The 15,363-nt window shown below is 40.2% G+C and overlaps 1 protein-coding gene across 1 annotated transcript in view; it reads left to right on the top strand.

Annotated features, from left to right (window-relative positions):
- The window catches only part of LOC129730832 (lachesin-like), a 176,853-nt gene extending 161,795 nt beyond the window's left edge, over positions 1-15,058 (top strand). Inside the window, exons 8-10 of the mRNA XM_055690420.1 lie at positions 4,263-4,394; positions 4,518-4,631; positions 13,153-15,058. Coding sequence (XP_055546395.1) covers positions 4,263-4,394; positions 4,518-4,631; positions 13,153-13,238 — 332 coding nt within the window. The 3' untranslated portion in view covers positions 13,239-15,058. The remainder of the gene's footprint in view (positions 1-4,262; positions 4,395-4,517; positions 4,632-13,152) is intronic.
- The last annotated feature ends 305 nt before the right edge of the window (positions 15,059-15,363 follow it).

Genomic DNA, 15,363 nt, shown 5'->3' with positions numbered 1-15,363 from the left:
CTGAGAAAAGTGAGTGAGAAAAAAAAGTTGCACATACATACACACACACATACACACATACATACATACATACAGAAAATGCTCAGTTCGTCGAAAGAAGTCGAGTGGTATATGACATTCGGCCATTGCTATACCTTTCTAGGAGAAAGGCAAAAAGAAAAAAAAACGGCCGCAAAAAAATCCCTAACGGAGAAGCTCGATGTCTTTCCCCATGATGATGACGGCATGTGGCGTGCTACTCTATTCAGAATTTAAAGCTTCCGAATCTCGTCATAGTCCCAGGCAGAGATATTCGTATGTAGCCTGAACAGTTGTATGGTACTTATTGTCGGAACGGGTGTAACGCTTGACACCTTCGCCTCTGAACCGGCGTGGAGCTCTGCAGGGGTCCTACCATGCCGACAGACGACGTGCATACATAAATGTCATCAACAGCAACAGCTTCCCATGTTGGCTTTGCTTCTTCCGATCACCGACTCGAAGCAGCAAACTGTGCGGTGAGGATTGTTTTATGGCCGACAATCGTTGCTTGATGGAGACAATCTTATGGTTTTGCATAAACGCTGCCACTTGGGTTCAACTTTTTCCGATTCAACAGGTTGTTTTGTTTCAATGTGGTCGAGCTTGATGTTTTGAGAATGAATATACGATTGGATGCTCTTGACAACAAATTGGTTGACGATAGTTTGTAGAGAAATGGATCCAGTCAATTGAAATCAACATTAGGAGCAATGCTATTAAAAACTTATTGATGTATTTGTTGTAAATTGTAAATCATAAAAATAATATCCATACTGTACTTAAATAGACTTGGACTTTTTGACTTCAACTGTAACTAAACTTAGTTTGGACTATGGTTTAGAGATATTTAATCTTTATTGCTCACTTATGTTTCTTCAAACTTTTTTCTTTTCTGGAATATTTAAACATGAAATCTATCATCATCTGCTGAATAACTTTCGAATTTTTGATGAGATTTTCGCTGTCTCCTTCACAGCCATTTTTTTCTGTGAGCGATAGTACAGTAAATTACCAAGCATGGTAATAATTCGAAATCACTTTGTTATGGCATTAGTTCTTAGTCCTCCAGCACTAAAGGATTATTCTAACGAACCTACACAATCAATTATTGAATAATTTGATCTAACCGCCGGGAAGCACCCCATTTAATAATTACGCTTCATAATCTACTGCCTCTGCACTCTGACAATAGCGTAGTTGTCGGATTAAAGTCAAGCATTTCCCTTTCCGTTCCGCCGTCAGTCGAACGGCCACCGCAGGATACATGAACAGCGCACTATATACTGATATACAAACACCCGCACAGCATGAACCACATCAGAAGAGGCAAGTGAACTGAAATCCCCTAAAGGACAGATTGAGTTTAATCAAAAAGTACAACAACACTACGGCGGCAGCTGGAAAAGCCACCAAAGCAACGATGATTGCTCAAGCAGGCCGCAGAGCAGCCGGGAAAAATTCAGCACATTTATTCCGCTCCGGTTTTCTTCCTCCCTGGAGGGATCGAACAGCAAGTAACACCCCCTCATAAGGAAGGCGTGAAGGTATGCACGGGAGTATGTATTTACGACACCCGATCCTTCGGATGTCAGAAAAGAAGGATGAAGCAAATATACACAAAATGCCTTTATGTTCAATCTCAAACAGCAGCTCAGCCTCAGAGAAGTTCGGCTAAGGAGAAAGCTACAAAGAGGCACTGCTCGAAGCTGGCAGAAAAAGGGGTTTCAGCATATGCATTGTGCTGACAGGTTGTGGAAGCGATGTTAGTTTTGATTAGCCACCAGAAGCAATGCAGAATGCCAGAAATAATTTTCATTATTTTATTTCAATTAGAGAAATCGGGGTGCTTAGTCTAATTTAATTAGACATGTCTCACTTGTTGTTCATGTCAGTTAGTTGGTTTAATTTTTACGTTATATGTAGTATGTTAATGAATTTTATCGATGTTGTTTGAAATTATTGCGCAACAGAGGGGTATCACATTTTAATATACACATTTTTCATAAACATGAATATAAATATTTTTATAACTATAACAGCTGCAGGCCCGGATTTGATGGGAGAGGAGGGTGCCAAGGGGGCAAATGCCACGGGCCTTTCGACTCAAGGGCCCTTCTAGCCCTAAGCCAAAGGCTACAACCACCATCACCGAAAGCATAGCAGACGGGAAGACGAAGTGATCACGATCAGTCAAAAATACCAGGATTATAACAAATCTTGATATTTTGTTACGAACTTTTTGTATCAACATGTGTTCTAAGCTTGGTCTCGTAATAGTTAAAATATCAAAATTCCTATCAAAATTACTTACTGATTATTATAAATTATAGCAAGTTTTGTATAATTTTTAGCAGAAAAAGGTCAGAATTAGTTATAATGTACAATATATTCTTAATTGAATAGCAAATTTTGTTATAATTATGCTTTAAAAATAACGCACTTATGGACATTCAAGTGTATGATGACAGAATTTGATATAATTCAGTACTATTTATCATTCTGGCATATCAAGAATATTACAGGCTTTGTTATTTCTATCGATTCCAGATATATTTGTATGACCCGTTTGTTATAATTGTTTGATCGGGATGGCCTTTTTTTGCTCGTCACCTTCCAGCGGAGCGGGAAGTGATTGCACAATTCGCAATAATCTTTCTTTTAAATGTTTAAGCAAAAGAGCCCATAAAATTATCTGCCCCAGGCCTCCCAACACCCAACTCAGGCCCTGAACAGCTGCTTACACATTATAATTATTTTCATACATTAATAGCTGCTATCACATAAATATAATAGCTGCTACCACGTGTAAATTACAAAATGTTCACATTGTTTGAAAAAAATAGAAAAAATATGTAAACTTTTGTGTAAACGTAAACTTTTTTCATTTACTCTCCAAATACTGGTTCTATTGGTTATTGGTACTGTGTTTAGATGATATTTAGTATATAAAAAACCTCCAAGAATGACAATAAATTTGAGTTTGCATCTCCGCCGCAAATGACGTTGCAAAAACCTAGCTTTTCAGTCTCACACTAAGAATGGCATCTTCAGCAAACTTGTAGATAAAGTTGTCATGCCATTTGTGTATCATTCAAAAACACAACTTTGTAGAAGACACAAAAAGGAAGCTTAGATAAGATAATAGATTTCAAGCATGCAAAGTTGCCAGTTTCATTAAACACACTGAAATGTTAGATTGTATGTGCCGAAGAACTAGGCATAATTTCGAATCAATAACAACAACAGATAATAATTATAACAGTGTCGCGACAAACAAAATCGTACATTCAATGCTACGTTCGATTCCCGTGATAAAAGTAACTTTAATTATCGAGTCCATTTCTGCGTGTTATTATTGATTTTGCGTTAATTCTACTTATCTTGCTGAAATATAATAAAATTTTACGACCCTCATGAGTACTGCTGGTAGAATAACAAAATGTAGTTGATTTGTACCTATTTGGTTGAGCATGAAAACGCAAAATGTATATTTAATTATCATATTGATCACACTATTAATACCCTTTCAACAATTCAGCTTTACGAAAGTCGATTCTTGGAAATGATTGACTAGCTGTCAATCTAAAGATTGTGCATAGTGCTGATTGAAAGTTTCTATCATTTGTTATCAAAATGATTCTTTCAACCAGATGAAAGCATCCAATGCGGAATCTTCTTACAAGCACAGAAAATAGAACAAATTCATTTTGCTCCTGCATAGCTTCAAGGCTTCTCTCTAAGTCCCATCTGTTGATTCGTTTGCTTTTGTTTGCTCGTCAGTAGATTGGCGTTTGAAGAAGGGTACGCGAGTGAAAAGTAACGGATTGAAGTGAATTTCTTACGTTCCGTTTTTTATTCACTTTTCGTTTAACTCGTAAAAATTGAATACTTTGCAGCAAACTTTTCACTGAGTAAAACCAGAAAATTAAATAAAATAATTTCCCTTGGTATATTTCCGTAAACCGTTGCCTAACACACGTGGGAGCCGCCCTCAAGATGTTTGCCCAAGCCGGTCTCAGATGTGTTTTATTATTGATTAAGAATGCTGTACGCGGTTCCCGCCGTTCTGTTTACATTTTATTAACACACAATCGTTGCATACTGTGCGCTGCGCCATTGTTGATTTGCTTTTTTCTCTGCTCCTTCGCCGCTGCTCGGGGGTGATTGTTATCGCATTTATAACAAAAGATGTAGCTAAGCAGATACGTACTTTACGATCGTTGTTTCTTCTTCTTTCACAGCATCTAGCCCGCCTACAACGATACCACCCCCAACAACTGAAGGCATCATCACGACGGTTGCCACGACAAAATCCAACTTCGAGCTACCTTTCGGATCAACGACAATCGCCCCAGTCGGTTATTATGACAAAGGTAGGAAAACGTAATCGACTTACCGTTGTCGGTACACCAGAATTCCGCTTTGATTGTTTTGCGCTATACTAAGTTTTGTTTTTTTTCTTCTGCTGACCTCTATCTATATTTTTATTCTACTAGGAAACAAATATCAATCCAGCCTGAACGACGTTGACCGATCGGAACAGAAGTCAACGGGCAACGGTTCTAAGTCCAGCAGAGATCGGGCTTCTTCAAAACAACCCAAGCATAGTGGTAAGTTTTAGTTTAAAGTTGAATGTTATTTTTCTCTAACGCACCAGTGTGGCCGTTGCTCCCGGAGAAAATGGCATCATAAGTAAAACATACAGAATGCATAATAGCTTTCTTAATCGGTTGATGAAAAACACCGAAGATCGATATGTCTAACAGGATTTACATGAAATATACAGGAATGCACTGAGACAAATCCGATTATATTCCTTGTGTAACATTTAGTCTCCCCTGTATTATGTATCGTCATTTTGAATAATTTAGAAACATGTACTGATAAAGATAATCCTGGGTTTCCATGATCTTGCTTCGAAACCAATAAACTCTGTAGAACAGAGGATTCCCAAAATGTGCTTATCTTACTGGACCCAGTTTGGGAATGGTGTAGAACAGGAATTTCAAATCGTCCTCGGCTAAACTTTTACAAATGCTTTTTCGAGGAAAACATAACTTACTTTATTTCGCTTTACTGTTACGGCGCCAGGTCCTTAACGACCCCTTACCGAATCCAAAATACATCTCCATATAACTCGATCATGGGCTAGTTTTCTCGCCCCTCCAGATCGCCGGGTTTGCGTATATCGATTAAACAGGAAGACCGGGAGTTGACAATGTGTTCCCTAAACAAGGACCCGTTAAGTATTCTTCGGGTTCAGAATTTTGCTCTGTAAAGGATCAGCTTCGATTTCAAAAATGATGTGTCGGTGATCTGTCAAGCTCAACATAATTGCAGTCCTAGGTTTAGGTTAGGAGCATCAAGCTTTTACTGGCCGTCTGCTGAACCTAAACTGAGCAGGTGGTGATGATAAAACTGGACGTTCCGTCTGTATCTTCCTGTTCTTGCGAGATTGCGTTGAGTAGGTGGTGATGACTGAACTGATCGTTCTCGTCGCAACAGAAGTTTCCTTATGTATATTTGTCGTCGATCTGCCTACCTGGTGCATGCTCACCTTACCAAACATGTATTTCAGCAAGAATCGCTGCTCGGTGATTCGGTCAGCGGATTGTTCATCGATCTCCAGAAAAAGTCCGACCTTGCTACCTTGCGGTTACTTACGCGCCACTCCAGTGCAGAGATATCGTTGTTCTGATTCTGGATGAGTCGCACTATCTTCTCGTTGAAGTGTCCACGCTGTTCGAAAAATAACCTGAAAACACGCAGCTGTGCTCCTTCACAAGGAGTTTGGTCTGGGATGGTCATCTCCAGCCACATAGCCGTTTCACTGTCAGCGCAGGCCAAATGAAGGTCCAATCTGCTCCTTTGATAGAAGTTTAGCGGGATAGCCATCAAGGGTGATGGCGTTGTTCATAGCCCCAACCATTTCCCTGTAGGTAACTCTCACCGAGTGTCTCGGGGCCCAGTGACCATTCCCATTGCAGACCCTAGGTTTTTTGTTCGCCGGACGATTGGCGCTGGTGTTTGGTGATGGGACGTCATCCGATCGTGGCTTTTCAAAAGCAGTTTGACCTTGTAGGTCTGGCCGGCCGAAGGATCGAAGGGGGAGTATTTTGGCTTCATCCCTTGAGTGGCCGCCTTCCAGGTATGACGCGGACCTGCGCTTTTGTGCGTTGGAGAGATCTTACGGGAAGCAGTGAAACTAGAAGGTGCATCTGCGTCTATCTCCTTTGGGGCATCGAGAATCACGGAGAGGGCAGATGGGCATCCTTGTAGTGAATCACTATCAAGGTTAAATCCTGCTTCCGTATTCTAATCAAGAAGTGTTCGTTCGACTACTTCCGCTGTCTCCTACTGAGTATTTTTGCTGTTGTTGAAACTGTTTATGTTGTTTGTATTGTCCATGTGATCCCACGAGAAACCAGGAAATATAGCTCCACTGCGTCAGAGTCCCGCTTAACGCAGTAAAGGCAAAAATACAGTGGAGGGTGACCTGGTACTCCACAAGCTCCGTTTGCGGCTAGTGCATCATTTGTTTTTACATAACAGGTGACAACTAAAAGTCTAGATTTTTTTGGGGTTCTTCTTCTCCACAACAAACACGCTCAGAAAGATATGAAAATATGTAAATGAAAGCTCTATCTTTCTTCTTTATGGCAGTATTTTTTGTTTTGTTTACACATGCTCAATTCTGTTCAAAATGGCATCCAAACAAGGAGCATTCCGCAAGTGCATTGTACAGTTCGCTATGAACTGCACAACAATTTTGGCAAAAAGTTCATGGTAAACCATTTTGAAAGCGATCTCCCGGTTTCTATTGTGAATGGTTTCCAGCAAACCTCGACTATAATCCGCCAGAAAGGTAGTGGAAGACCAGCCAGAGTAGTGGACAGAAAAGAACCTTTTTGTTTTTGTCAAATCATGGTTCAAGCCTAGTGGTTTAACTATCAATCAAACACACAACATTATGATTCTATTTTTCCCAAAACACCATACAGGTGAAAAGTATGTGTTTTGGCCAGAGAAAATATCATCTTATTTACTTTACTTTTGAGGCGACAGACCGATTATCGATCCAGTGCCGAATCCAGAATACGTCGCCATGTCCCTCGGTCTTGGGCTGCTATCCTCCAATCGCCCCTAACACCTATTTCGCGTGCATCCTCGTCGACAGCACACATCCAACGAGTGCGGGGTCTACCCCGAAGTCGACGACCTCTATCGGGATTTCTGCTAAATATAGCCTTCGCTTGACGCTCATCCGGAATTCTCGCTACATGCCCAGCCCACTGAAGACTGCCGTGTTTCATCCGCTTGACTATATCCGCCGATTTGTATGCCTGGTATACTTCATGGCTCATGCGTCTGCGCCAAACACCATTTTCTAGTTTGCCGCCAAGGATTGAACGCAAAATACTACGCTCAAAAACACCAAGAGCTCGCCGATCAGCCTCTTTCAGCGTTCATGATTCATGGCCGTAGAGAGCCACCGGAAGAATCAGCGTTTTATAGAGTGCAAGTTCAGTACGGATTTGCAGCCTGCGGGACCTTAGCTGGTTACGTAATTCGTAAAAGGCCCTGTTTGCGGCTGCTATCCGCCTCTTCATCTCACGGCTAACCTCGTTGTCACATGTCACCAATGTTCCCAGGTAAATAAATTCGTCGACTACTTCAAATGTTTCCCCATCTAGCACCACCGCAGCACCAACCTCCGACGGACTACCACGCACTCTGCCAGCCACCATGTATTTCGTTTTGGCAGAGTTTATGACAAGCCCTAATCTCGCAGCTTCCCTCCTGAGAGGTCCGAAGGCCTCTTCCACAGCTCTACGGTTGATACCAATGATGTCGATATCGTCCGCAAAATCGAGAAGCATGTGCGACTTCGTAATGATGGTGCCGTTTCTCTGCACACCAGCCCTCCGTATAGCACCTTCCAATGCGATGTTGATCAATAAGTTCGACAGCCCGTCACCCTGCTTCAAACCATCTAACGTCACGAACGAGTCCGATATCTCACCGGCTATTCTGACGCATGATATAGAACCTTCAAAGGTGGCACGTATCAGCCTAATTAGCTTTGTTGGGAAGCCATGTTCAATCATAATCTGCCATAACTCATTTCTCTTGACTGAATTGTACGCTGCCCTGAAGTTTTTGAACAGATGGTGCGTCTGCAAGTTGTATTCTCAAAATTTATCGAGGATTTGTCGCAAGGTAAACATTTGGTCCGTCGTGGAGCGTCCCCCTCGAAAACCGCATTGGTACTCGCCAACAAAGGTCTCCTGCAACGGCCTCAGTCTGTGGAACAGGATGCGGGAGAGAATTTTGTACACGGTATTGGAAGAGTTATGTCCCGATATTTGCTACAGTCCAGGCGATGGCCTTTTTTGTAGATCGGGCATATGAGACCCTCCAACCAGTCCGAGGGCAATTCTTCATCAGACCACACTCTCAGCATGATCCGATGGATGGCACGATACAGCTGTTCGCTCCCTACTTTGAAGAGTTCGGCGGGAATGCCGTCCTTCCCGGCTGCCTTGAAGTTTCTCAGCTCTTTCACTGCTTTCTTCACCTCGTCCATGGATGGTGGATCCACAGCTTGACCATCATTCTCAATAGTCATCCTGCTCCTTTCGACTCCACTGTTTCCCTCACCGTTCAACAGCACACTGAAGTGTTCCTTCCAACGCCTGGCCCCCTATGTTTTATCGGTTATCAGGTTCCCCTCCCTATCGTTGCACATGACATGGGCGGACACGTTTCGATTCCTGATTCTGTTGACCTTCTTGTAGAAGCTGATATTCACCGTTCCTTTGGTAAAGGGAAAATAACGTTATCAACGTGACATTTGCTGACGTTATCATAATGAAACGCTAAAATTTCATTCGTGTCAGTATTTTTCTTATCCATTACTAGTCGCGTGATGCTATTGCTATTGTACAGTACAAAAATCGAGTTTACAACATTACAGTTCACACCATGAAACTCAGAGTAATAAATTTTCAAAAAAAATTAAACAGTTAATAACAAACAAATACGTTTTCACTGCGCCTGACGGATGACTTGGCTTTAAATTTTTTTACGAATTATGAAAAAAAGTGGAAGAGGTTGTTTATAAGAAACGACCGCAAGGTTAACGTAGAATTACGACAGCCTGTCTCATGTCAATAATTTTTTGCAATAGCTTCGGAAATACACTCGATTAAGGTTAATCATGGTGTGGAGCGATATATTTTTCCGCATATGTTTCGTATATTATTTTTGCTTTAATGGAATGGAATGGGATAACTGGAAAAATAGGTGTTAAACTATTTCCAGTTATACCATTCTACAACGTTCGAAAAAAAAATACATCTCATTCATTCTGGGTCAGAGCGATCATTTGATAAGCCCCACCTTTATTTTTAGTTTTGAAGTTTTTCCTCAGTTTCGTAGCACGGATGTACAAAAATGATTTCTTGTGGACGTTCTGTCGAGCCGGACCGATAGCACTCTCATGAAGGCAACAAAATAACATGTATTGTGTCGTGTTGCGCGGCTTAGAAGGATAAAATGTCCCCTTTCCCGTGTCGCATGAAAGCAGATTGTTGCGTGTTTGATACTGCCGACGGTAGACATTAGTATGAAGGTGGAAATTCTGCTGTGATGTCAAGCAATAACCGTCTTCTTCAAGACGTTACATCCTTGTTAATCAAGTGTTATGAATATTCTAAAACGGATTCAGCACCGTGAGCAGAACTTGCAGAACTTCTCTGTTTGGAATCGGATTTGTTTCGCATATACCGCTTGTGATGCACAGTATCAATGAATCGTAATATACATCACACTGCTGCGCAATTGCAGCAGCATCAAACTGCAATCAAAGTTGCAGTTTAGTAATAACCATTCATTTTGCTCTTACAAATAAATTTAGTAGCCTTGAAAAAGGCTGGTTGCTGCAGTTACAAATTTCTAGAGAAACATTTCAAAAGGTCCTATCTGCTTTGATCGATTTTTTGATCGATCACTTTCATGCAATCACCACAACTTATTAAACACCTTTTATGATACGTTATTTGCACAAGTTGGTAGCGGAGGGATCACTCTAGCCTTCTAAATGAAAACCACGGTTGTGAGAGTAACTGAAGCTGAACCATTACCAAAATAAAAAGGTGCTCCGGAAAAACGATGAAAGCAGATAGGCCCTTTTGAAATGTTTATCTAGATTTCATTCAATTATCGCATAAATGCTTCATGGTCCAGATAGCGCGCAATATCCGCTCTGACATATATTTGTCGCACGTTATGGAATGGCATAACTGGAAAAATAGGTGTGACTAAAGTCGCATAGAAGCAGATTGTTGCGTGTTTGATACTTTCGACGGTAAACATGAGTATGAAGGTGGAAATGCTGTGGTGCTGTGATGTCGAACTTTAACCGTTTTGTTTTAAGATGCAATAGTTTAAGTGCTGCATTTCTGTTATCTGCTGCCATCCAGTACTAGAACAAGTATATATTACACCCGGCCACCAACACATTCTTGAGGCAATGTTGAATTTTTCTTGTCTTGCGAATGCTGAAATTAGCGGTTTTCCGTCTACACATGATGAAAAATCTTAACTACTTCAATCACATAATTGTGGAGCACCAATATATTATATTTGACAACAGTAACAAACTGGCAAGTTTGTTCAATTATCATCATTTCGGATAACCATTCGCCGATGATTCTAATTCTCCCGTTTTCTTTAGTAGAATTGCCTTCTTCAGTAGAATTGCCTGCCATTTCCAATAATTCTGCAGCTACCGAAAACTCCATAACTGCTGCCAGATAGTCAGGTGCTTAAGTATCAACGCGCCCAGCGCGATCAGCCAGAAATTGAAGCCCGGCTTTTCCTTCTTCTTCACGATCAGCAACCAACGTCCGTGTGGTATCGGCACAATCATGGAATGAATTATACATAAAACACAAAGCGCGCATTCTTAGTCAACTAGGTATATCCTGTGGACCTTGTTAGGGAAAGAAGTATTGTGCGACCAATCAGAAGTCGACATTTGCGTTTCGACAAGGCTTGACAATTTTCAATAGTACAATCGTTCGAACAATCAGATTACAACTTTCTGCATTTGGACGGGTGCTTGGTTGATTTTCCAATCGATTACTGCAAAAATGACGAAAATCGGTTGGAAACTGACTGAGCTTAAAACGGTTGAAAATGGACAATTTTTATGTCGCTCTCGATGTTTTTGGCTTTTGAAATTGGATCCCTGTCATGAAATTGGTCCCCTGTATATGTTGCCGTAAGACGTAATTCTACGTCAAAAAAGAAAACGCTTCGAAAAATGATCTTGGAACAGAGTCGCTTTCGGCAGGTCATTCTTGTTGCAAACATGCAGTTGTGCTCTCTCCCAAGAAGTTAGGTCTGGGATGGTCTTCTCCAGCCACATAACTGTTTCGCTGTCGGTGCGGGCCAAGTGAAGGTAACAGTGTTTGAAATGGCAACTCCTGAACGTAGGCCTGAGTAGCGGAGAGTCTAGTGCCGCAATTTGATCCAGGATCCAGCACAGTTCCGTGCTCCTTGGATAGAAGTTTGTTGGGGTAGCCATCAAGAATGGTAGCGATGTCAATAGCCTCAATTTCCTTGTGAGTAACTCCCACCCGAGTGTCTCAGAACCGAGAGACCATTCCCATTGCGGACCCGAGATTTCTTGTTCACCGGATGTGGCTGACGCTAGTGTTTGGTGACAGAACGTCAACTGATCGTTGCCACTTAAAAGCAACTTGTCTAGCTGGCCGGAGGTTCGGAGTGCGAACATTATGGCTTCCTCCCCCGAGCAGCCTTCCTCCAAGTATGCCGCGTACCTGCACTTTTGTGAGTTGAAGAGACGCTTCGCTTTCTCCTTACGGGGAGCAGGCAAACTAAGAGGTGCGTTTGGGTTTGTCTCCTTGGAGGAATCGAGGATCTTGGAGAGAGCATGGGCATTCTTGTAGCGAATCACTATCAAGGTTAAACCCTGCCTCCATCTCCTGATTGAGAAGTGCTCGTTCGACCACTTCCTCCGTCTCCTGTTGAGTGTTTTTGGTTTTGTTGAAGTTGTTTATGTTGTTTGCATTGTCCATGTGAATCTAGGGGATATATAGGTCCGCCATGACAGAGCCCCGCTTAACGCAGTTAGGACAGAGATAGAGTGTAAGGTGCCCGTTTGCGAATAGGGCATCGTTTGTTAAACGCGTGACACCTTAGATAAAAGGTTTACCATTCTCTTTACCTAATAGCCATGGATAGTAGCTATTATAAACAGGATGGTGAAAACCTGGAAAATCGGGGTATTTATTTTTCGATCAGGAAAATCAGGGAATGTCAGGGAAAACTGAAAAACATTTGGGAATTTTTTTTTTTAAATGACTCTCTAGCGCAACAACTCATTTTTTTAACATAAAAGTCTAATTCTGAATATTTACGGTTCGGTTTCATATCCGATTGAATACTTTTTTCACTGGTATTTCAGAGTTTCGTTGATCTACGTTGCTCTTTTTTGTGCCGAGTGCTGAGAATATCAGAAAAATAATGTTATATTTCAGTGAATATCAGCGAAAATCTGGGAATAGTTCGAGTCCTTTCGTACGAGCACTAAAGAATCCGTTGCAGGCATCCGAGTTAAAAGTGCTTCCCTTTGAAAAGACACAAATACCAATTCCATTGCTCTGCGGTGAATACCGACGATATTAACATCATCCGCGAAGCCAAGAAGCATAAAAGACTTCAAGATACTGGAACCGCGTCTTTGCACACCAGTTCTCTGTACTTCAAGGTAATGTTAATCAACAGGTTCGAATGCCCGTCAACTTACTTCAGACCGTCCAACAATATAAACGGGTAAAAAATTACGCCCGCTATCCTGACGTCTGATAAGAAACCGCCAAAAGTGAACTTTTGAAAACTGTTATGTAACATTTTGATATGTGTTTATTTTTATTTTTACTGCGATATTTCAACTTCATAAAATATCAAAATAGACAATATCAATATCATGATTATGAAATAATTAATCCAGAAAAATCTGTCGAGTTTTAACCTAATCATATTCGAGTAGTAGTTCGAATTGTTTAAGCAAAATTAAGCATAACCATTTCTTCATTCCAGGCTCAAATTCATTGCACCACTCCAGCTGGTGGCTGCTGGGGGGATTGCTGCTGGCATTGAGAACGCCATGCCCGATCCGGCAGTGACGGTGACTGCACAGCGGTCAAATGATGTAGATTATTGTTGTTGTTAGGAGTAAAAAATCGTAATTAACACTATATCCGCACATTGTGAATGACTAATGAAATTTGTCAGGATATGTAAAAATTTGTTTAATGTTATCATTCTGTTTAGTATGTAATGCGGCCACCGGTGGCCTTAGGTTTCTCGGTGCTCTAGGTTTTAATTTGCTTCGAATGATTTTTAAACCCACAGTTCAAATCGATTGTAAAGGTAGATATGCTACAATTTATAAAGTTAGTCAGCAAATATTTAGACAAATGATAGATAAATTTTCGGATTCAAAAACAGCAAACATTGAAAAAAAAAAAAAAACGGAAACGAATCGAACTAAGTTGAACAAATCAGACCGGTTACGGTAGACTCTGTAAAGAATTGCTGTATAATTATCAGGAAATGGTTAAACAACAAAGCGATAAGATATTTGATAGTGTTAATGCCTTACATAAACATAAGCCAATATATACCAGCATAGTACGCAGATATGACAAACAGACATAAAACACAAAATTGCCCATTAACAGAGAACCCGGTGTTGTGAGATCAAAATAGAAACAAGTCTTAAAACTTATCGAAATTAGTTTTCTGTCCACTCACCATGTTTGTTTGGACCTGCAAGTAGGAGTAGAGAAGAGAATTTTTGATAACAGTCAATTAAATGTCGGTGGTTAAACAGTCGGGACGCCTCAGATCGCAGGAATTCATCGCAGAAATGTTTCCATTCCAGTGCGAGAATTGTTGAGGGTGATGTGGCACAACACAAACATCGGCAAATCGGTTTTGCTAAACACAGGGGCTGTTCGACAGGAGAAAACTAGCAATTGTGTGCTTCTGGCGTCCTTAGCTGGCGAATAGGTTTACAATCTGAGTGCCCCATGTTAGTCCTATACCTTGATAACAGAAGGCAATTTGCGATTATGCAGGTTATAGGCAATTTGCTTTGCTCTAGTTGGCTTTAAAAATGTTAAAATCAAAATTATGCGGAACAAATTGTTCGATGCAATCAGTACTCAAACAAGGGTAATCAAAATAGAAGAAGTGGAATATGTATGTTAAAATAAACGAACATATTACTGTTGTATTATACTTACCTAAAATAATAAAACAAATGATAAAGAGCTAAATCGTGTACTATAAGTTAATGCGTAAAGTTAATACAAAACATAAGGAAAACCTTACAGAATGCAAGGAAACTAAATCAACTGATCACAAATTATTGTTAAGATTATAACAAAAAAAAAAAAAAACAAAGAATAACCGCTCAGCGCTTTCAATCACACATAAACATACACATACACACCCACACACAGTGAAAGAAAACGAAATCTTAACCGAAACATAAATACAGCAATTCCCAAAGTACTGGAACTACTATATGAAACAAAGCACAAGGAACCGAATTAGAACTTCGCCGATTACGGCAATAAAATACAATTTCACTGCGATAAACAGTGACAGACACATAAACAGGCAGACTACACGCATCGGAGACAACCGCTCTGTTTGCGGAAGAGCGTAGAGAAAAGCGGAACGAAAACAAAAGTTAAGCAAAACTTATCATAGTTAGCACAACGGATGAAAGTTTATTATCTAATATATGATATGATATGGGCGCATCGCGAACAGCAGCCCAGAGAAGCGCAAAATCTAGGACAGAGTGACAGTACATAGGTGCATCAAGAACAACCAAACTGCTCGTGAAGATAATGAGACAAAAGCAAATTTGTTGTAAATTAGGTTAATAAAAAAGAACTGAAATATATATATATATATATTTTGCTTTAAATTGTGTCGCTTAGTAATACTATTATATCACATGAAAATTGTCGGTGGGCGAATCTGCAGTTTAAAATACCGTTTTTGTCTATGACGAGTTATTATTGAATTAAAAATTGCATATATGTTGGGTACCATTCAAGATTTCATTAATTATTCATATTTTGCATCTAGAGCGCATTTGGGAATAAGATTTTTTTAATCTTTTTATTTTATATATGTATATATATATATATATATATATATATATATATATATATATATATATATATATATATATATATATATATATATATATATATATATATATATATA

Source organism: Wyeomyia smithii, chromosome 3 (genome assembly GCF_029784165.1).
Source record: "Wyeomyia smithii strain HCP4-BCI-WySm-NY-G18 chromosome 3, ASM2978416v1, whole genome shotgun sequence".
Lineage (NCBI taxonomy): Eukaryota > Metazoa > Arthropoda > Insecta > Diptera > Culicidae > Wyeomyia > Wyeomyia smithii.
Note: the sequence above shows the minus strand (reverse complement) of the source record. Positions and strands in the feature narration are given on the sequence as shown.